The 22,754-nt window shown below is 29.5% G+C and overlaps 2 protein-coding genes across 7 annotated transcripts in view; one reads left to right on the top strand and one right to left on the bottom strand.

The window, feature by feature from the left end:
* The window catches only part of LOC145333062 (uncharacterized), a 32,875-nt gene extending 15,038 nt beyond the window's left edge, over positions 1 to 17,837 (top strand). For both annotated transcript variants that reach the window (XM_080178209.1, XM_080178208.1), the window contains exons 12-20: positions 6,709 to 6,760; positions 12,364 to 12,410; positions 12,610 to 12,637; positions 12,979 to 13,014; positions 14,517 to 14,610; positions 16,252 to 16,346; positions 16,796 to 16,893; positions 17,262 to 17,358; positions 17,696 to 17,837. In XM_080178209.1, coding sequence (XP_080034335.1) covers positions 6,709 to 6,760; positions 12,364 to 12,410; positions 12,610 to 12,637; positions 12,979 to 13,014; positions 14,517 to 14,610; positions 16,252 to 16,346; positions 16,796 to 16,893; positions 17,262 to 17,358; positions 17,696 to 17,731 — 583 coding nt within the window. In that variant the 3' untranslated portion in view covers positions 17,732 to 17,837. The remainder of the gene's footprint in view (positions 1 to 6,708; positions 6,761 to 12,363; positions 12,411 to 12,609; positions 12,638 to 12,978; positions 13,015 to 14,516; positions 14,611 to 16,251; positions 16,347 to 16,795; positions 16,894 to 17,261; positions 17,359 to 17,695) is intronic.
* A 967-nt stretch (positions 17,838 to 18,804) lies between these two features.
* LOC145333075 (DNA-binding protein D-ETS-4-like) overlaps positions 18,805 to 22,754 on the bottom strand; it is a 50,949-nt gene continuing 46,999 nt past the window's right edge. For all 5 annotated transcript variants that reach the window (XM_080178224.1, XM_080178222.1, XM_080178221.1 and 2 more), the window contains exon 15: positions 18,805 to 22,695. In XM_080178224.1, coding sequence (XP_080034350.1) covers positions 22,567 to 22,695 — 129 coding nt within the window. In that variant the 3' untranslated portion in view covers positions 18,805 to 22,566. The remainder of the gene's footprint in view (positions 22,696 to 22,754) is intronic.

The raw sequence follows: 22,754 nt of genomic DNA, 5'->3' as shown, positions 1-22,754 counted from the left end.
AATTTTTCTATATGCTAACCCCTAGAAGGACTTTACCTTCGATGCTCGAACTTAGTGTGGCGACCCAGTACCTAATATAACCTAACCTAACCTGACCTAAAGTAATAAACAAACAAACGAAAAACTTTCCTCTACTCGAACCTAGTAATAGTGTCTAACTTTTTATCTTTGTGACGTAACAAAAAGGATGAGAGGGGAGGTGGGAAAGGAAACCCCTTAAAAAGAGATGGATTTTTGTTACGTCACACATATCATTTGTGGAAAGTAAATACTTTCTTGAAGCCAATCTTAACGAGGAAGGTATTTTTGGAAAGGGGAAAATGTGCAGAAAACACCTATGTAAATTAGAAAATCCGCAGAAATCATTTTCAAAAGTTATTTGCAAACATTTGCAATGTTAATTTGCAAAATTAATTTCATGCCTTAAATGACATATTTTGAAATAAATGTTCTTATGAAAGTTTTTATCTATGAGTTTAGGACATGTTCAAGACATACATTTTATTTTCAGTGTTAGTTTTTTCGCCCTACGTGTGAAAAAAGGCATTTCTCACATTTTATTATAGAAAATTGCATATAAACACAAAAATATTTTTTTTCTGCAGTAAACATAATAATTGGTATAAAATCTATCATTTTAAATGCAAAAGTCAGATAATGAATCCTTTTTAGAGCGAATATATTGCAAAAAGTAACCAGGGCATTTTAGCAAAGTATGAATATTTAAAGAAATAAATACTTTTTATTTTTTATATACATATTATATAAATGAATAAAAAGAGAGAGAAAAAAAACTATAAAACAAGGTATATGTTTTTTTCACTCTATCATTGAATAAAATGCACTTTTAGGTTTGATTATAAGCAACGCATCACATAAAAACTCATTTTTTACAGTTATTAAACAAAATCAATGCAATTCTACAATCAAGGTAGTTTTATAAAGCAGTAATCCTTTTTAAAAGCGAAGCTTTTCTATAATTAGGGTCGGTCCGTCCGTACGTCCGTACGTCCGTACGTCCGTCCGTCCGTCCGTACGTCCGTAACGGATAGCTTTTTCCGTTAATTTAGGCATGTTAGAATTGTCCTATCGATTTCAAATTTTGCATGGTGATTCCTGTAGTAGTTAGGTACGATTTAGAAAGCGTAGCAACTCTATAATCATTACCAAAATGTCCGTACGTTCATTTTAAACATGTTGATTTTTTTACTTTTTTAACAACAAATTTTTATGTGATCAAATCATCGGATTGATCTGATTTTTGGTATATTGATTCCTGGGACAACAAAGTATAATGTAATAAGCGAAGCAACTCTATAACCAAGCCCTAAAAATGTAAGTATGTCCATAAAAATTATCCTGTATCAAGCAGTTTTACAACAAATTTACTTACAATTTTGCTTTGACTCTTATAAATTTATATTATGATAATTAAGTTCTAACACTATACAAGTGTTAATGTCCGTTTGTCCTCCCGTTTCAGTGCTTCGCTTTTATGGATGTTGTCATCCTTGTTGTAGCTATGTTTTTTGCCAAATTTATCCTTTATTTTTATAAATAAACTTAATTAAAATCTAATGATTTGAGATTTCGTAATAAAGAACTTCATATTTTTACTGTTTAGACATATAAATTTCAAAGAAAAAGATTAAATCCTTTAAGTTTGAATAAAACTTTATTCATTTACATAATAAAAACGTTAAAATCATTAAAGAATCTAAAAAAAGAAAAAAATAAGTAATTTTTATAAATGTTTTTGTGTCGTCTTTATAAACTCTTTCCGCTTTTATCATTAGACTGATAGAATTTAAAATTATAAATAACACTTGTTGGGCCTATCCTATTATATAAACTTAGTAAGATATTTTGTCAGTATCTTAAGGTTTGATACTGCTAAACTGATTGAGTTCTCCATTTTAGGGAAACTTTACATTGGTCCCGGTATGGCTTTAAGCTATTTTACGTTCCCTTCTTAACCCTTCAGAAAACAGAGCCCCTAGAGATAAATAAATTGAAATTATTTTAACCTAAACAGTCGGACCCCTTCCAAAGCTTAACCCTTAACAGTTGGGCCTCTTGCCGCACCTTTATCGGCCAGGGGGAGGGGGGGGGGGCGTTCAATGCCCCCCCCCCCTATTATCTCACTTCCTATTAGAGCTAAAAGGCCATAAATTTTTGTGCATGCCCTCTGCTTGATAATGAAAATAACATTATAAAACCTACTAGAGGTTGCACCTCTTGCATCTAGGGGCTCTATAATCGAAGGAATATGAAAGTGCAGAAAAAACAATACCCAGACTTATTTATAAAACTGAAATAGCCTAAAACTATTTCAGGGCATATATGAAGGTTTACTACAAAAAACTTACTACTTTATATAATAGGATATAAATGGTTAAATACATACATACATTATTACATGGAAACATAGATATGTTAATAAAGATACAGATATTTTTATATATGTATGAAAAGAAGAGACAGACTTTTGGTTATAAATAAAACTTTAAATAATTAAAGTAATCAATTTTCCTAAGAATATTCCTTTTATATGTGAAAGGATGAGTAGCTTGCAACAGCTGATAATAGTTTTTGCTGATAACTTTTGCTGTGCACTGGCACTTGAAATTAATTCTTTACAATATATCAATGAATTAACATAAATATGTTGAATAGCTATTACCAATTTAAACACATAAAATTCGGCTGCAGAGGGAAAAATATGTAAAATGTAAAAATAAATGTATTATGCAATACCATTTTTTTTATCATATATACAAATACAGGGTGTTTTTTTTAATAGGACAAAAGTATTGCTTACTATAACCCACTTGCCATTGACAGAAAATAATAATCTATATCTTAATTTCTTTATTGGGTTGGGGCAGTTTGTATGAGAAAAAAATATTTAATGATTTTCAACAAATTATGCTTTAAAAACCGGTTTTTCAAAGTAGCTATTTTTGGAAGATTTTTTGATCATGACCAATTTAAAGTGTGGGCAAAAATGCATGCATTTTTAAAAATCAAATTGCATGGCGTGTGCTAATAGTAAAAAATGTTATGCATACCATTTGAATTGTCATAAACTCTAGTTTTTGGAAATATATGTATCATATTCATGCTATTTGTAGTATAGAAGCTACGTTTGAAAATCTGAGAAATATTTGAAAAAGTGGCTGAGGAAAAAGTAATTTTAAAGAAAAATGCTTTTTTAAAATAAAATTGTGTGTTTTCTTTTTAATTTCAATACTTTTTATAAAACTTATATAAAGATGTTTCCAAGAAATTTTCTTCATGCTGAAAGCACTTTTTTCACTTGTTCTAAAAGGCATTTTTAGAATAGTGTATAATGCAAAAACACCCTTACACAAAGAAATCATATAAAACATAGTAGTAGATCAAAAGTTTACATAAACAGAAATCAAACACTTTTTATTTTTTTAAAATAGGTTAAAAAATAAAAAAGTTACAGCTAAAAAACTTTTATTAAACATTTAACAATTGGGGAGGGAAATTGATTATAAGAAAATGCATTCAGTAAAATTTGAAAAGTAGTTTTTTATATGTAAAAGAAATGCTTTTTTGATGGTCAATCTGTAGAGTTTATGATGATTCTAACGATATGCATAACATTTTTCTGCTATTAACACAAGCCGCGCAATTTGAATTTTAAAAATATGTGCATTTTTGCACACTCTTTAAATTGGTCATGATTCAAAAATCTTCCAAAAATAGGTACTTTGGAAAAATTGGTTTTTATGACATAATTTGTTGAAAATCGCCAAGTATTATTTTGTTATACAAATTGCCCCAACCCAATAAAGAAATTAAGATATAGATTATTATTTTCTGTCAATGGCAAGTGGTTTATATTAAACCATTAGTGACGAACCGGGTATTAAAACCCGGTTCCACCCGGTTCAAGAAAATGTTAAAAAAAAATGGTTTCCAGTCTTCAAATTGCATCATTCTCAGTATGAATCCCCCCTCTACTACCCTGGTTTTCATTTCCCCCTGGAGCAGGCAGTTTTGCTTACTTCCGTTTGCCGGTATAGCTCAACAAAATTTGAAAACCACAAAAATTTTGGTGAATTCAAAATACCCTTTCTAACTTTTTTGTTTTTATAGTAAAGTTGCTGATTTTTTTCGTGAAATCTAATGTTTATTGACAATTACATCTATTTGTGAATTCGTTTTATTCAAATTATTATTTTTTATATGATTTTTTTATTGTTTTTTTACGCCCTATTATGACCCGGTTCGGCATGGTTATAAATGCCTGACAGTTTTAAAACCCTGCTCGGTTTTGGTTTTATTACCCGGTTTTAACTTTTCAACCATTAAATATTTTTTTATGATTTATTATTCTTGAGCCACCCTATTCAGTATACCCTAGTAATCTCTATATGTGATCTCCAATATTTTTATGCTCGTTTTCTGATATGTATTACCCAATTTTTATATGTTCTTTTTTTGTAGTGTGTGTGTTTTAAAACTTCAAGAAACGGGTTTTTTAAACCGAAAACGGCAGCACCTATAGCCGAAACACTAAATTGGATATAAATCGCTTCGTATATTACTTTTAGCTCTATAGATTACATGAGGTTGTGTAGTTTTCAATTACGGATCGTATCAAAGTTCTAAAAAGTGTTCATCTCACTTTGGGCGTTCAAAAATTACATTTTTCATTTTTTTGCCGGTTTTTTTTTGCAACTTTCCTGTGCACGCCACTAGAGCAAAACAAAAAAAAATATGTTTTTTACCATTATAAAGCTTGCCTGAGATTTTTAGCTCGATCAGCCCATAAAAGTGGCGCTCGGCACAAATGGGTTAAGCAATACTTTTGTCCTATTAAAAAAAAACACCCTGTATGATATAAGATAAGATTATTTATCAAAACAGATATTTTTATGGTGCAAGCTAACTGTTTTTCGTTTTTTAAAAATAATTTAGACAATCCTACTTCTTTTTGTCTTAGAATATAATTTGTTTAGAAACACCTAAAAATATTATTAATGTCTTGATACAGACATTGTTTGGACAAACCCAATGCATTGTTTACTTTAAAGGCCATATGATCCAACAAACTATTACATTGTTTTTATCAGGTGAACTATATTGTATTTAGAGCCATGATCATGGACATCAAAGCTTTTTTATTTGGGTGGGGGAGATAAAAAGACGAAATTCTTTAAAATCCTATTTTATTTGGGGAAGGGAGGGTAAATACTTCCACCAAAATGGTTGTTGGTAAATTTTTTGGTTGGGGGGGGGGGATGAGTAAAATAACATTTTTTTCTTCTTAAATATACATGGTGCCTATGACATCCCCAAATGCGTTTTGGGTGTGTGTATGTGGGGAGGGGGGTAAACAATAAACACACCCTTGGACATACCTGACAAAACAAAGTATTTTCATTTTTAACCTGTTTAGGGTGTCCCAAAGTGAAAAAAATTATGCATAAATAAGACACAGTTTTAATCAGTAATTAGTTTTATGTCACTTGGAAACAAAGTAATCAAAAATTAAAAATTCTCAGTACAGAAAAAAAGTTTATCTAACAAGATTTAATACCAAAAAGAAGAAATGGAGAGAGCTAATAAACATACAGACTTAGTATACAGTATTGGAGCCATTACAAATAAGCTGCTGAAAAAATTAATAGCATTTAATTTTCATAACAATGCTTCGCTACTAAATGAATGACTGTCCCACAAAAAAAACATATTTAATTATTTGGGAATCGTCCCTTTCGTAACATGGCCCCATAAGGGGTGATTCGTCGTATTTTTAAAATGGCTTTTTATAGGTTATTTTAGGTTAGGTTAGGTTATATTTGGTTAGGTGATTTCCCCACAGGGTTAGGTAATTGGCTCCGCAGGGTTAGAGCCCCCCCCCGCAAGGGCTAGAAATAGGGGATAAGCTACTGTTTTAAATACAAAGAATCGCCCCATAAAGTGCGATGTTACAAAAAGGACTACACCCGATTATTTTTATATTACTATGTCACCTCACTTTTTAATAATTCACTATATTTTTCAAAAACCATTTTTTCACCCTTACAATTAAAAATTTCTTTTGCCCACAGGGAGAAAATATTCTTTTTTTTCTTTCTTGGTATATCAAATGGCTGGATTTTTTAATCATTACGACATGCATGTTTAAATATAAAATAGAGACAATGCGGGTTTTTTTAATGTACAAAAGTAATTTTATTACAAGAAAAAAAGAGTATCTTTCATTAGAACTAAAAGTAGCTTTTTGTTCATGTCCTTTTTATGTTTCTCAGAAAAGAATATTATAAAATACATGCATGTCTAAAAATTAATTAAAAAAATTCGTATTAAACAGGAAAAAGAAACTAAGTCGTCGTTATATTTATTGTTTGTTCTTTTTGGTGTAAGGTTTTTTTTAATGAAACTTTTTTGGATCTCGTTAATTCGATTTCTGCGGATTTTCTGGTTGCCAGAAATGAAATCTACGCATCTTTTTTAGCTAGATGGCATTTGTCTGGTTAAGATTGGATAAAAAATTCTTTGGTTGGTTAAATCCAATAAGTGTGGTCACAAAGATAAAAAGTTAGACACTATTACTAGGTTCCTCTACCCCCCCCCCCTCCCTTATTTCAATTTATTTTTAAAATTAGGGAGGTTTTATCAGTGCTCAACGTGGTACTTTGTATGAAAGCTTAGATTTCATTATAGGTTTGGGCACTCTACTCAAGATCATGACTGTCCTGTAAAGTATCAGTACAAGGTCAGTTAATATCCTATTTATAAAGTAGTAAGGTTTTTTGGCTGAAGCTTATGATTTGAATAACAACTGAACCGATTGGGTTTTCTATGGATTTAAGCTATTTTTCTAGACACTCTTTGCCCTTTTTACCTAACTAATTTTTTTATATTATAATTATTGCTACATATTTATACTTGTAGATGTAATCAGGTATCTTAAGAGATAAGACAATAGACGATAATTGATGGACATCCCAAATAATGATAAGAAATACCACTTCTGTAGATACATTTTTTTTATTAAAAGGTTTAGACACTAAGAATTAAATCAGAAAATAATAAAAGTGCCCAAAGATTTAAGCCAACAAATGAAAGATTCTTATATAAAACTTTGAGTGCCATTGTAATTTTTCAGTCCCTTTTTTTCTTCGGATGTAAAATTATTCTTGTTCTATTATCTTGACCTTTAAGATAAAAATAAGCTGATATATAATTCTTACCATAATCTTTAATACAATAATATTGCTTACTAAGTTTTTTTTTCGTCGTATTGTAATCATTCTTCAACAATTATTCATTAATATATGTATTTATCTCATCGTATTATAGACAACTTTCCATGGGTGGGAAATGTAAAATAGATTAAATTGACCCCAATTTTTATTTTATCATTCATGGAAAATTGTAGTATTTTTTTAGTATGACTCACAACCACTTCAAATATTGATCGGTTACCAAAGAAGATAAAGTATAGAATAGAATCCAGGTAGAAGATTCTGCCTGGCTAGCCTGAAGTAAAATTGGAACTTTTGAAAGACCAAAACGGCTACAAGGCTGTTAGTAAATAACATGATTTCAGTAATTATTCAGAAAAAATATTCAAAATAAATTTCTTTTCCAATGATTTACTAAAAGCCATGTAGCCAAGAATCCAGCTTCCTCTTCCCTATTCACAATGGATTAAAAATAAATTTAATGTGCATATTAAGCCTTAAAAAAATAATTATGTAAGAAAATTTACAAAAAAAATTGGTCTCAGTATTTATATCATAAAACTAGGTTGCGCTCTTATGTTTCTTATATTAGATGTTGATACAAATTAAACTTTTCTAGTTTTGTCCAACTAGTCATTGTGATTTGTACTTTATCATTATTGTCTTTACTGCGCAAGTCAAAGATTCCTTCAAATTTCCCAGAAATATTTAGGGTTTTCATTTCTATTCCTCCTTATTCTATGTCGGTTACGAAGCCATATTTGGAAAATATCTTATTTTTTATTGATTTTGAAAATACAATTTAGCAGTTTACATTCTATATACATAAGTATCAGCAAATTTAATTTTCATAGTAATACTAATTTTAAAAAATTCAGAAAATCTATAAATGTTTTGCTAAGCTTATCAATAAATAAGGAGGTTTTAAGTAACTAATAGAGATGTAAATGTTTAAAGACAGACTTATTAATATAGCAGCTACTAAAAAAGGTGTTTAAATTGAAATTTAAGAACATCCATATAAAAGAGATTATTTGTAGAAAAGCTTTGCTACAAAAAGTACGGGAAAAATTCAAAAAAAAATTTCCTTACTTTTTTTTGTAAAATTAAAGTTTATAGTCTAAAGGTTTACTGTATAAATACTTGCAATTTCCCAGGAAAGGTTTTCGGGTCCTGTGAAATTCAGAAATCAATCGATCCGCCTATTTAATGAGCCCTATAACTTCTATTAGACCGACTTACAAACAGACGGACGGATTGATGGACAGATATAATCGTTGTTCTTCAATGGATATAAATAGAACATGTGGATATGCCAACAGTAAGAAATTTGTCGTGTTAATTGTTCATTTATTGGTTAGTTCGTTCGTCCAGTAGGCGGGAGGGGGACGGCATAAGTGGGTGGATGGGAGGTATCATTATTTTAGCCAGCTGCGAGCATCACTTTATTAGAGTACATGAAAATATGGTGCATCATCCAAGTAATAGTATATCAATTCCTTCTTCAATGCAAATAAAATCAAGATATTCGTTAAATTTGATTACTTTATACTTTTTCTCGTATTCATTCGAATCCGGTGGATAGGAACCGGTTCTCATCCATACGAAAAAAACTAAGTCTAGCATCGTATTATATTCAGTATTCTACGAATATAATTATAAATGTACTATCATAAGATTAAAACCAGTTTTTTTAGCCGGTGCCTTCGGCACCTCGAGGCTAAAAAACTAGTTTTAATCTCATAATTGTACTTTCTATATCTGCGGAAAGCCGTTTATAATACGATGCGAGAAATAACTATTCTGAGACAAATGAGAAAACTAAGAAAATGTTAGTTTAGCTTAATCAAGTAAAGCTTTATACTACACTACACAACAGAATAAATATATTCAAAGATTTGGTACTTTAAGGTGAATAAATAATGGACAGTTATGTCTATAAGAGACGCATAAATCAGGGATCTAAAGGGATAAGACAATGGCTTATATGTGATGTACATCCCCATGATGATACACAAAATTACCCGTTATGTAGATAAAGTTAGCGATTGAAACGTTTGTACGATCAACTAAATGAGTCGGACAATCAAAATTCAATGAAATTCTTCAAAGTTAGCTAACCAACGAATAAGAAAACATTATAAAATCTTGGGGACTAGTGGTAAAAAATAGCCCAATCTCCCCTTCCTCCTTTCTCCCTGCTCATAAATATCAATCTAACAATACTTTTATTGAAAATTTGATTCTTTTTTAGTAGCGAAGCTACTCTATAATTCGAAATGTCCGTCCGTCTGACCGTCTGTCCGTCTGAGACAAATAGGGGGAAACGTGATTTTCTCGGCTCCTAGAAAAGATAGACAGCTGAAATTTTTAGTGAAGATTCTTATAACATATGCCCATATAATCTATACATTATTTTGTCCATCTGTCTGTTGTTTGGGGTGCTAGATCGATTCCTAGATTTTCATGTTTTCGTAATTTTCTCAACTCCTTTTTAAGATAATGGGCTGAAATTTTCAGGAATTGCCTAAAAATACATTCTACATATTTTCCTTAAGTTTTATTACGGTTTCTCTATTAGTTGGGGTGCTAGATCGATTCCTAGGTTTTTAGGTTTTCTATGGTTTTCTCGATTCCTTTTCATGATTTGCGGCTGAAATTATCAGGAATTGAATATGCTCATATTCTACATATTTTTATCATGTTTCATTAAGATTTGTCGATAAATTGCGATGCTAGATCGATTCCTAGATTTTCGTGATTTTTAAGGTTGCGTGATTTTTAAGGTTTCCTTATTTCCCTATTTTTTAAAAATTAATGTTTATTGTATGAAACTGCTTTTTAGTAATTTTTTTTCCGATATCCATTCATAATTTTTGAGCTTCGCTACTTATGGATGTTGTCATCCTTGTTTAGCTGGTAAATGCAGTTTAATTAGTTAATTTGTTTGTTTGAAATTTAAAACCCATCAATAGATAAAGAAGTTAAATTGAATTTTAGAAGCCATAAAAATTTGTGTAACTAAATTAAAAAACTATGAAATGTACTTTTAAACCAATTGGTATATACTCTCTGACACACATATATATTATACATATTTAGTTTTACCGTGTATATTTGCAGAAAAGAGGACATTTCTGTCAAGATAAATTCATTTTACTCTCGTTGCAGTCAAGTCGATCCTTAAATTTATTCTGGAATCGTTGTTGAGGCCAATACTAAAAAAAACATTAGATTTAGCCTTATAATTTTCAATAATTTTGCTTAAAATATTCAATCATTTTGAAAACATTTCTGCCATGATAAATTCATTTTACTCTCGTTGCAGTCAAGTCGATCCTTAAGTTTATTCTAGAATCGTTGTTGAGGCCAATACTAAAGATTTCATCAAACATTTGCTAAAAATTTTCAATCATTTTGAAGACATTTTTGTCATACTGAGCTGGATCTTTAAATCGTTTAGTGGTCCGCTGAATCGGGGCGATCCAGTTCAACCCGGTTTCGCCACTGGGAGCGCTGATTCGCCCATTCCATTTTGATTTAAAGATTGAAATATAATAATATATAGGTGCGCCGAACAGGATCGCCCCGATTCAGCGCACCACAAAACAATTTAAAGATCCAGCTTTCATTCAGTAGAGTCATTCCATAACTTTTCTGAAAACTGTGTTGCAATAATTCTTTAAAAAATTATTGAACATTAATTCAAAATTTAAGTATCAATCCCACAGTTTGATTGTTAACATTATGATATTTAAGGCCCAAACTCAGTTAGATATCTATTTTGAGTGTGAGTATGTTTACTTTTGAAAGTCAACCCTATTACCAGATTACCTTAGTTAAATATTAGTCTTTGTTGAAATCTTTCTGATTGTTACTCAGGGATCTAAAGGGATAAGACTATTGTAGAAAAATTGATGTACATCCCAAACGATGATGTACAAAATCCCCCAATCTGTAACATAAAATTTGTAGTTAAAAGGTTTCGACACTCAACTTAATAAACCAACAAATCAAAATTTAATAAAGTTGATAAGCCAAAGAATAAGAAGCCTTTATAATAAAACTTTGGGGACCAGTGCAAAAAAAATAGCCTAATATACCCTCCCTTCCTGGATGTTACACACTGCGTTATTTCTTCAACATGGCTTTTCCAAAAGAGTTGCCATTTAAAAACGTAGACAATTATATACATAAAAAGGGAAGCATGCATTTTGTAATATGGCAAAGAAAAGTAAAAAACATACCCTTGTCTTTTTTGTCTCAGTAGGACGTGAAAGCATGCTCTACATGTAAAACATCTTCACTTTAGAACAGTTAGAATAAAATTAATAGATATATTTCCCTAGATGGGCTCTATGACACAATAATACGTCCAACAATAAAGGGATTTCTACCAAATACACTTATTATATGAATGAAAAAAGTAAATAGCCTTTCGTACCAAAGAGTGTACACGTTCTGACCAATAATACATTCGGATTGTTCCTTTATTGTGATATTATTTCTAAAAATCTAATTCTACCATATTTATCACTAGAGTTAGCTCGATATAATTATCTCGCTATTGGCTAGGTTTATGCAATGTTTTATTTACTTTCTTTTAGTTTTACGATATAAAATACGATCTATATTACTTTAAAATCTTATCTCAAATTGTATTTTATTTCATAATACCCGGATATTATTACGTAGATAATATTTGACCTTCTCTTTTAGTTTCCTATATAGCCAAGATGACGAACCCCCACTCTTTTTTAAAATTTCATTATTTTTGTTTAAAACCGTATTTATAATTTTGCCTCTCTTTCTTTAAAATATTTCAGGATCCTAATATTTTTTTTATTTCAAATTATCGTCCTGAAAGGGTTAAAATGTTTAGTTATTGTTCTGGTCAATAAGAGTTTATTATGGATTATTGGAGAACTATGAGTTTTAAACACCTAACATTTGGAAAACTTGAGCTCATTTATAGACATTTATTTCCTATATAGATCTGTCATGGATCTTGATGCAATAAAGCAGGCCGTTTTGTATAAGTTAAAAATTGGAAGATTTTATTATATAAAACATCCCGCAAATATAAGTATTAAATAATAACCTCAATGAGAAATAAATATACGTATTTCAGGAATTAACAGAATGTTTATGGAAAAGAATTGACTTTTGGAGAGCAAGGAAAAAATTATTTCTTTCAACGTTGTATCATAATAGATAACTAGCTAATATAGACCTCATTTATTGGTCAGTGAATTTATCCAGTAGGAGGGTACAGGATGGGGTAAGGGAATGGATGGGAGATATTGTTATTTAAGCCAGCTTTGAATAAAGGGAAAATAAATACTTTTTTTTGTAATTAAAATAATTTTTTAAACAGAAAACTGGAGATTGAAAGAGAAATTCAGGTGGAGCCATCTAAATTACAAATTTAAAATACTTGTTTTCCTCACTTAATCATGTGATTGTCTGTAACGTTATTAATCTTAAAATATAACTAAATAAAATATTATATTTTTACAAATACTTCCAAATGTTGTCATACCTGTAATGTGTTTAAGTGATCAATAGTTGCAAAAAAAGGCAAGCTTTGCAAAAAAATTATATGATTTCATCCAGTGGTGTCCGTAGGTCTGTATTTCTTGGGTGTTAAAAAGGGGAATGCAGGCGTACCAAATTTCAATTCAATTCAAGAGTGGGAAATTGACAACTTCTTCTACACGTTTATGATTTAATCTTTTTATTTTAGGCCAATGAGTTACTTGGAAGAGAATTAGAGGGAAAGGTAAATATCGTTATAAGAGCAGATACTCTATAACTAAAATTAACATCCTTGTTTTATTATGTTTTTTTAGAGTTTATTAAATACTAAATAGGTCCCAATTATCTGTAATTATCTATGGTTAAAATTTAATATTTACAATTGAAAAAAATAATATATTTTGCGGATCATGGAAAGAAAACAAAGTTATTCCTAATTAGAACAGAAGTCACTGGAAATTGGTCTAATTAAGGCTGTTTATGTCCTTCATCTAGCAAAATCTAACTTAAGGGAGGTGGCTAATGTCCTTTGTCTGACAAATTCTAAGAATGACTTTGTTTTCTTTCTATGATCCTATTTTGCTTCTTGTAAGGTTAATATTTCTATTCTACTTTTGGACATATCTTACTTGTTCAGTATACTTTGATAAAAGTCAGTTATATTTGAAAATCAAATTATTGTTATCATATGTTAAATTTATCGAAGTTTGGAAAATTTGTAGGTTCAGTAATTTTATTAACTTAAAATTTTCAGAAAATGTGTTTATTTTCTTAGTCAGGTTTCAGTCTATTTTTAGGGAGAAGAGGACAGATTGCCAACCCCAATAGTTTAGAATAAAACCTATAAATTTTGTTTGGAACTCCCTCACTTTACTTCTCTAGTATGACAATAAGAAAAAGAAAACATCTCTGAAAAGTTATTGTAAAGAAGTTGGTGGTTGTCAGTAAACCCTGTCAATTAAAGTTGATACTAGTATATCTGACCAGGGAGGGAGAGGACATTGGGCTGTTTATTAGACTTGGTTCAGTGTCCAAACGTTTCAATTACTAATTTTAATCTACAGATGGATAATTTTGTATATGATCATTGTGGATTTACATCAATTCATCAACAATTGTCTTATCCCTTTAGATGCCTGATATCTGACACTAGTTTTTTTTCAGAAAAAAAATATATTTATTAGGGATAGGACAATAGACGTCAAATTAATCTTCCTCAATTATAATACATAGTATGCTCCACCCAAAGTGTCCTCTTTAACTCTCACTATTATATTTTTAATAGTAAAGCTACTCTACAATTCGTAGCTGTCTATAGTGCCCTAGTAAAATGGGGATTGATGTTACTACTTTTGGCCTACCTATTATATTGACATTATGAAATACCCTATATCCCATCTCTTTTCTAGAGGATTCCTTTCATCCTTCCCTTTCTCTTTCCATCTACTATGACGTAAATAGAACAGGTAGGTCAAAAGCTGTGTCATCTATCCCCAATTTTACTAGGGCACTAAACACAGCATGCTGATTTTTTTTGTTAAGATACTCGTAGCCAAAAAGCATCCAGTATACAACTTACGCTATTCTTTCCGTTATTCTACGACGAAAGACATTTATCATTTATTAATTTATAAAGGTTTCGTAATTATCTATTTTTATCTCATTTTCCTTCCCTCTTTTTATGACCACTGAATATCTGCTCTGATAAAAATATTTTCAAAATTTAAAAAATGTATATTATTCTAGATAGAAAAAAGTTGTGATACTACAGAATTTAGAAAATATACTGGACTTTGCGATGATATAGAAAGAATTACAAGGCTTTTTCTTATTCTTTCAAGTAAGTAAAACCACTACTTTCTTTATAATTCGGTTCAGTGGTTAGCTAGATCCCCCCAGTAATGACACACATCCTGTTGCTGTTATATAAATATACTAGCAGCTTTGCCCATAAATAGCCTAAAAACACCACAGGAGCAGTAGGTATAATCCTTGAAGAGTATAATCCGATCGGTTCAGTGGTTACCGAGATCTTAAGCTTCAAACGGACGGACGGACGGACACACATCAAGCTACTTTGTATTATAAATATTCCAATAAATAATTGTTGTCCCATGATCTTTTTAATATCCTGAAGGACTTACAATATTTCTAGGGAGGGAGAGGACAATAGATTCTCATTTACAATGGTACCCAAAATTAAAATAACACGCTCTGCACTTTGTTTGTTGACAAACTTTGTCAAAAAGTTTTGATAATTATTTTCAAACATAGAGTAAAAAATAAAGTTAGCCTTGTTATTATAGATTTTTGTAAAATTGTAACAGACAGACTTAGATAAAAGAAAAATTCTCTGTTAGATATGGCATTTAATGTTGTATTCATAGTAGGGTATCCACCGGTTTATCCACGTTGAGATACAGTAACGTGACAATATGATACATTTTAATTTAGGTTTTGGTTTTGATAAACAAAGAATCAAAACGCCAATTTTGACAAAATACAACTATGTTTCACCATTTTGGATAAGTACTAAAAAAACCTTTTGTTTTGGTCCAGTTTCTGGTTTTCAACATGGCTCAATCCAAAGATACCATAACACACATAGCAGTGTATATCTTGTAATAAGGTGGTAAAAACTTTGGCCATGTCATTTACCACTCTCAATCTCTAGTTTATATTATAAAAGAGATAATAAAAATAGATTTACATATTTTGGGTTTGGGGGGGGGAGTTATGTATGGGAGGTGGATACATGTAAGTACAAAAAGAAAAATCTTCCTTGTAAAGCACAATTGAATGAGAAGCCTTTTTCTCCATTTCCTCTATCTTGAAAAAGTTAAATACCAAATAAATTAACTGAATTAACTGCGAAGCTCCGAAAAAAAATTTGGGGGGGTTTCAAAACTTTTGTTGGTGCCTGTAACACTACCAAGTTGGGGGGACTGGGGGAAGTTAAATCTGATTTTTTCCAATTAAAATTAAGAGGGTAAACGCCCCTTTAACCCCCCATCCCCTTGAACTCTGTTAATAAATAACCGTATTTAAAAAAAAAATATTCCTCTATATTATCACATCTCTTTTATATCCCACTAAAAGTCATATTGTACCTAATAATCTTAAAATAAACCAGAGACAGACAACAACACACTAATGCGAAGCTTTAATAATTAAACTTTTAGCTGTGGCCATAGAGGGCTCTAGGAGCCCTAGTGGGAGGGGGAGTCGACCCCCTAAAGAGTTAAAAAATGGGGGGTGGGATGGGTAATTGTTTTCTAAAGGCGAATACCCTCTCTTAAAACAGCTATTAACCTTCCCAGAACCTATTAGAAGCTACAACATAAAGGAGAACCATATAGGTTCAGCGGTTACAGAGATTCTTCGGTATTATTATGAACCCCTCAACCACATCTGATAATAAAAGCTGCAAAAAAACGCCTAATTTTTGCGTTATTCCAATTCTTACACTACATTTTTTCAGGTGGCCTGCTGCAGTTAGAAAACTGTGTATCAATGGCAGAAATCACTCAAAATCAGAGTTTATACAAAAAAGAAAAATTAATGAAGCAATTACAGGTTCAAATATATATTTTATATTAGGGTTGTAGATCTAGCAGCTAGGAGCTCTGTAGTCAGAGGATTAGGAAAAGCTGACAAATAGCCTCAAACCTTTCCGATACTTAAATCTAAGCAATCAAATAGCCATAAAACCTATGTGAAGCTCAATGGACAAATCAATCGGTTCAGTGTTTATCGAAATCTTAGGCTACAGACGAAAAAAACTTAATAATTAATATAAATTTTTGATTGTCAAGTTTGAACACTTCCCTTTTAGAAACATCGAATTAAAATTCAAGAAAAGTACCCAAACAACGTTGGGAAACAGTGTAATTTAGTTCATGTTCTCCATGGCATTTGATGGAAATTATTATGTTTTTAAAAGAGAAAAACTATTATTTAAAAGGATAAATTTTGATTTCTTTGCTACACTACTTTTGTTTATTATAATTCTTGTTAAAATCTAGGAAGCTCGATATTTGTCTGAAGGTGTTCAGAAGAGGTCACTGGATGTTTGGAAGATTGTTGATAAACATTTGGAACCAAAAGAGAAGAATAGTTACAGGTCAGTAATTTTTTTAGTGGCGAAGCTACTCTATAGTTTATACTGTCTGTATGTCTGTTTTTGAGTCCGACGGTAAGTCAATACGCTATTTTCTTAGCTGCTTTTAAGGATATATTACAGATATTTCAGTGAAATTCGATGTTACAATAAATATATTATCTTTTAAAAGATTTTGTGATTTTTTAAATGATTTATCGCATAGTCTGTCTTCTTTTTTTATGACAACTAAACATCTACTTTTTAACTTACTTTCTATGTGTGTCCATCCATGATTTTTTGTGCTTTGCTACTTATGTTGTCATCCTTGTTTTTTACTGATATGAAAGAACATAAATTGCTTTTGTATAACTTATGATTTTATTTTTTAGGGAATTTATTCTTGGAAAGACTCGGTTGATAGTTGAGTTACGAGAGGCAGAAGAAAGAGTTAGAAATATTCTTCAACAAATTTCAATCATTAGAGGAGTAAGTTTTTTTCTTCTTCCAAAATTTTTTTTTAGTTCACCTTCTTAAATAAGTTTAAGATCTTCCCTTGGCTTTATTAAAAGAAGAACCATTTAGGTACAGCGGTTAGCTCTTCGCTACAGACAGATAGACACATATATAAATGTACAACCTGATACTTTTGTGTAAGGATAAAACCTATTCTACATAGTTTTCTTTCATTACATTTACTGTTTATTAAGATTTCTTCTTTATTTTATTAGTATTTCTCAATCATCCTTAAACATGCTAGTTGCTTTCCAACTGTTAACCAAATATTCTTTCTTGATATATTAATTTGATTTTCCGTATTTTTCAGGGAACACTTGATCCTAGCAAGCTAAAGTATTATTAATAACCAAAATGGAATCCGATATAACCTTAATTTTGTTTTTTGTATGCTGTGATATAGCTAAAAATATTTAATTAGTTTATTTATCATTAATAAATTTAGAAAACAATTAATATTTTTTATCTAGAAAACCCAAAGTTAATTGTTTCAACAAATTCTCAAATTCGTTTGCTTTAAACCTTTTGGGTACTTTTTGAAATCTTTATTTGAAATCTTGAAATACTTCAAACTAGGTATGTTTACTGTTTAAACTTTTTAACCAACAATGTTCATCCACAAAGGGTTATTTTGATGATTATCATTGGATATTTATATTTATTATTTTCATTCTCTTATCCAATGAGATCCCTAAATTGTCTCTGAATCAATTTATGTAAAATTCACAATTTCTCTCTACGAATGTCGTCTTATAAAAGTTCACTGTCAAATGCCTTTGAAAAATCAAAATTTTAACAAAAATATGAAGCGAGGTTACTAAACAATTAAATCCAAACAATCGTCTTTCATTCTCAATTTTTACATGTATGTGTCTTTATCACTGTGTTTTAATGAGTATCTGTCATTAAAATGATAATATTTATTTGCCTATTTACGTCGTATTAGAAAAAGGTTTAACATTGACGTTAAAGGTTTACTAAAAAAAATGTAAAGAAGCATTGTTTTATGGGTTGCATATAGTGGCTTTGTAAGCGAAAATAATGAAAGCGCCACAAAAATAGCCTTAAACCATACCAAGCCCTAAATGAATATGGAATTAGGCAGGACTATTGATAACCAATACAAAGCTTCCGTAAAATGAAGAATTCAATTGGTTCATTGATGGTGAGATCTTGGAGGATAAACAAATAGCCTTACTATTTTATAAAATAGAATTTAATGTACTTTTTCTACCTAGCAGTAACGAACAACTGATTTAAATGGAGGAAAAAAAGTATTTCGCGAATATGGAAGAGTATATGACGAACTTTTTAGGAACCCCTCAAGTTTAATTTTCCGTTCATTTTACTTGTTTACTATACTTCTTTTCTGATTCTACCCTCTAACCTTCTAACAGAATAAAAAAAAAAGATGACATGTAATTAAAATTTGTGTTTATTTAATAAGTATAGTTATTGCAAACATGTAATATGACAAACAGCATGATTTCAATAACATTTAGTTTACAGAAATTTTATATAACCCGAGGTACAACATCATGTTACATCCATCACCAAGCAATATTTACCAAATTAATGGAAGATAAGAGAAATTTTCTAATTTGAAAAAAAAATTTGCTGTAAATTTTAAAAGTCACTGGTTTGAAAGGCAAAATTAGTTACTGTTTGTTTTTAAAGGGAAGGTGCACTAAAAAATTATATAAAAATAAGAAAATCTAGCTATATTTCAATCAGATTTACATTCTAGCTAGAATTTAAAAAGAATATGACAACATAATAGAAAAAAATATAGCTTTAAAATTTTAACAAACAAGTGTTATTGTTATAAGTATAATTTAATCAATTTTTTGTGACCCATTCCCTTTGAATAATTCTCAAAATATTAAATTATTTCATTTTACAACTATCATAACAATAAACAAAACTATAAATTTATCGGTGGTTTGAAAAAAGAAAGAAAAACAAAAGGATAGAGATTTTATAGAGAAAGCAATTTTGTTTTGAAAACAGAGCTCAAGCAAAAGTATTTGATTTGATAGTTTAACAATTAACAATTTTATAATACAACAACATTTAACAAAAAAATACAGAGAGCATTTTTGCTCGACTATTAAAATGCCCCTAAGGAATATTCATAGTTTTTAATCAATTAATGATTTCTTTTAACGCATGAATTTTTTTATTTATGTTTTACTTAAATCTTTCTAATAAAATTTTATTTTACATAGATTATAATGCATTTAACAACATAATATATACATACTATTAAGAGTCATAAAAAAATCTTCTAATTTGTTTTACTATGACAGTTGGGAAAATGATTGAAGTACTGTTTATTTAATCTACTTTTCTTTCTTACTTTCAAATTGTTTTTAATACCAATTCAAAATAAGAATAACTTCAATTTTTAATCGCCATTCTTTAATAGAAACCATTTTTATTGAATTATCTTTAAAAAAAATTATTTCTTAAATTAAATTTATAATGTCCACTCAAGTAAACAATAACCTACTGAAGAGCCTCACCAAATGATTAAATAAATCCTATTTAGTTTAGCAGAAGTTTAAAAATGCAATAAACAATTAATTCTTGTCTTTCAAGTTGTCTATACTTAAATATTTAAGTCCGTTGGACAAATTCCTTTTAATTTTTAGAGGACGTTAAGTATCTACCCTTTTTTTTAAAGACTTATCATAATACTTCTTGTTTTTAGGCTAGGTTAAGTAAGGTTAAGGAACCTAGAAGGGGGGAAAACATGTGGGGGTTAAAAGTTTTGGGTGGTCGGCTGATCTATTTAAATGATTTTACCATAAACCATTGATTTGAATCAAGCTTAGTCAGTGTAGCTAAATCATTCTTATTTTAATTGGCATACAATTTATGCTTTATGTACTATCTTAGTATATGCATTGCAAAGTAATAGGATGTGTATAAAATTTCAAAATAATCATCTAATATGTAAGACCTTACAAAGAAGAATGATTTAATTATTCCCCCTAAAAACATAAAGGCGAGTTCATGGTAAAGACGGAACCCCTTAATGCTTTTTAGTTCGCACGGAAAGTATTATTTTTTAAAAGTGCCATTTTAAGATTGTAATTTCAGAATCATATAAAACTAGAACTGACTTAAAAATGTACATATTTGCAAAAAATATAAGGTAATATTTTTTTTGAAATTTGTAAACAAAATATCCACAAACGGCTCCTTTAAAAAACAGCATATTCAAATTGAAAAAAAGAATGACTTGGCTAAAAACTAGTAAGAATTAAAGATTGCAAGTTTTAACATCCGCTAAATTGATTGTTGCTTTACAGCAAGAGACATCCGACAACAGTAAGATCCAAGAACAATTTACTGTCTACAAGTGGAATTAATAAATTGTAATTTTTTTATCAATATGCGATATATAAAACGAATAAAAAAGGGTAAATTACGTCTGTCAAACTATCTTTTGTCGAATATATGGCATTGGATAAAAGATGTCATAGCTGACATATTATCGAAATGGCGATATTCTAAGGACACTATGACAATATACTTATGTTTTAATGGGAAATCTGAACAGGATAAAGATATTTGCTCTAAAACAAAACTTTGTGGATGAAACTTTTATATTAAAAGGTCAATGTTCTTTGAAATAAAATTTAAAAATTTTGTTTAAATTTTAGCATATATGTAATACATTTAAACAGTATTGTATAATTACACATTATTTAGAGGGTATCTTAAATCTGAAGTTTCCTAATATATTTTCATTAATTTCCGTCCAAATTTGCCAAGCCGGCTTATTTGTACAACTCAACAAAATCTTTCAAAAAAAAAGTAAATAAGTCCGTAGTTTTTTATATGTTCGATCATGTATTTGGCCATATCTCCTAACATATAAAAAACTGACACCCAAATTTTCATATTTTTTAGTATTTTCATTAATTTTTGATGAAATAGAAAGATTTTTTATAACAGCTTACTTAGACTTGTGAAGAAACTGTTTCAGCATCTTAGGTTGAAAAAGGTCTGTTTTGTAAGCATTTTTAACATGGTTATGACCAAATATAGGATCTTACATATAAAAAAAAACTAATAGACCTAAGAGCTTCTAGTTTTAATGCTGTATGAAGGTTAGTTGTTTTTTTAAGTAGTTTGGTCATAATACTCCTTAAAAAATTATTGTGACACTGCGGTTTTTAGACATAACAATAACATTATTCTCATAAGAAGGACTGAATAAATTTCAAATATCCCAAGTTCAAGAAATAAAATATTTGTCGATCTTCAAAGGATATTTAAATATTTAGGATATATAATTTTACATTGACAAAACAGATCATTTAGCACGACATAAAAAAGATATAAAACACAAAATCCTGAGTTCAAAAGATTTTTTAAAAAATCTGTCGATCTTCTAAGGATTTTCTACAATATGTTAATGACAACAAATAATAAGAATATGTGTTTACATAGAAAATATTTGAAACATCAAAGGCTCAAGATAAATATATTATGTCGAGCAAAGCTTTAATATTTCAAAATCAGTCAATAAAGTATGTATTATAATTTTGTTATATTCTGAAAGTATATAGTTTTAGTATTTACAAATTTACATTTAAGAGTTATACATCTAGCTTCTTTTATATATGTTTTTAGGTATTTATAATTTTTGCCCTAAACCTTTTAAGCAAAAAATACAATACATATTAGTAAATATGTAAATATAAATTATTTACAACAAAAAATATGTAATAATGCAATGTTTTCAATCAAAGTCAAAACTCAACTTTTTATATTGAGTAAAGCATGATAAAATCTTTTTTCATAAAAAGTTAATCACCATCCCGATATAACTAATAATTCATTTATTCTTCACGTTTAAATTTCAATGAAATGTTTCTTCACTTAACCCCCAAAATACACCAATTTTTCAATAACATTTTTAGCACTTTTTTGTGATGTATATTCAAAATACTGTATATTGGCACTCCAAAAAATAACAGATTTACATGAGCAAAGCAAAAAGAAACATAAAAGATGTTCTAATATTTCTGCACCTTTTTTCACAAGTGTCTTATATTTTCAAGTTTTTTTACACTTTTTAAAAATTCACACTAATATTTTTTATAAATCAGTGTCTTTAGAAGTTATGTAATGGCAATAAAACAGCGTACTAATAGACTAAACTGTTTAAAGGTGGTATGGATGGCAGAACTGATAGACCAGTCTCTGTGACCTTTCAGTCTTTTTCATGATACCCTTCTTGTAATATTGTCTGAGAGACCGGGATAGCTTGTCATAATTCATAGCAGGACGGTTCTGAAATAAAAGTTTACTGGTTAGGTAAGTTTGTTATAAATGTATTTTCATGAAGATCT

The sequence above is a fragment of the Acartia tonsa genome, chromosome 12 (genome assembly GCF_053477335.1).
Source record: "Acartia tonsa isolate MP-2025a chromosome 12, ASM5347733v1, whole genome shotgun sequence".
Classification (NCBI taxonomy): domain Eukaryota; kingdom Metazoa; phylum Arthropoda; class Copepoda; order Calanoida; family Acartiidae; genus Acartia; species Acartia tonsa.
Note: the sequence above shows the minus strand (reverse complement) of the source record. Positions and strands in the feature narration are given on the sequence as shown.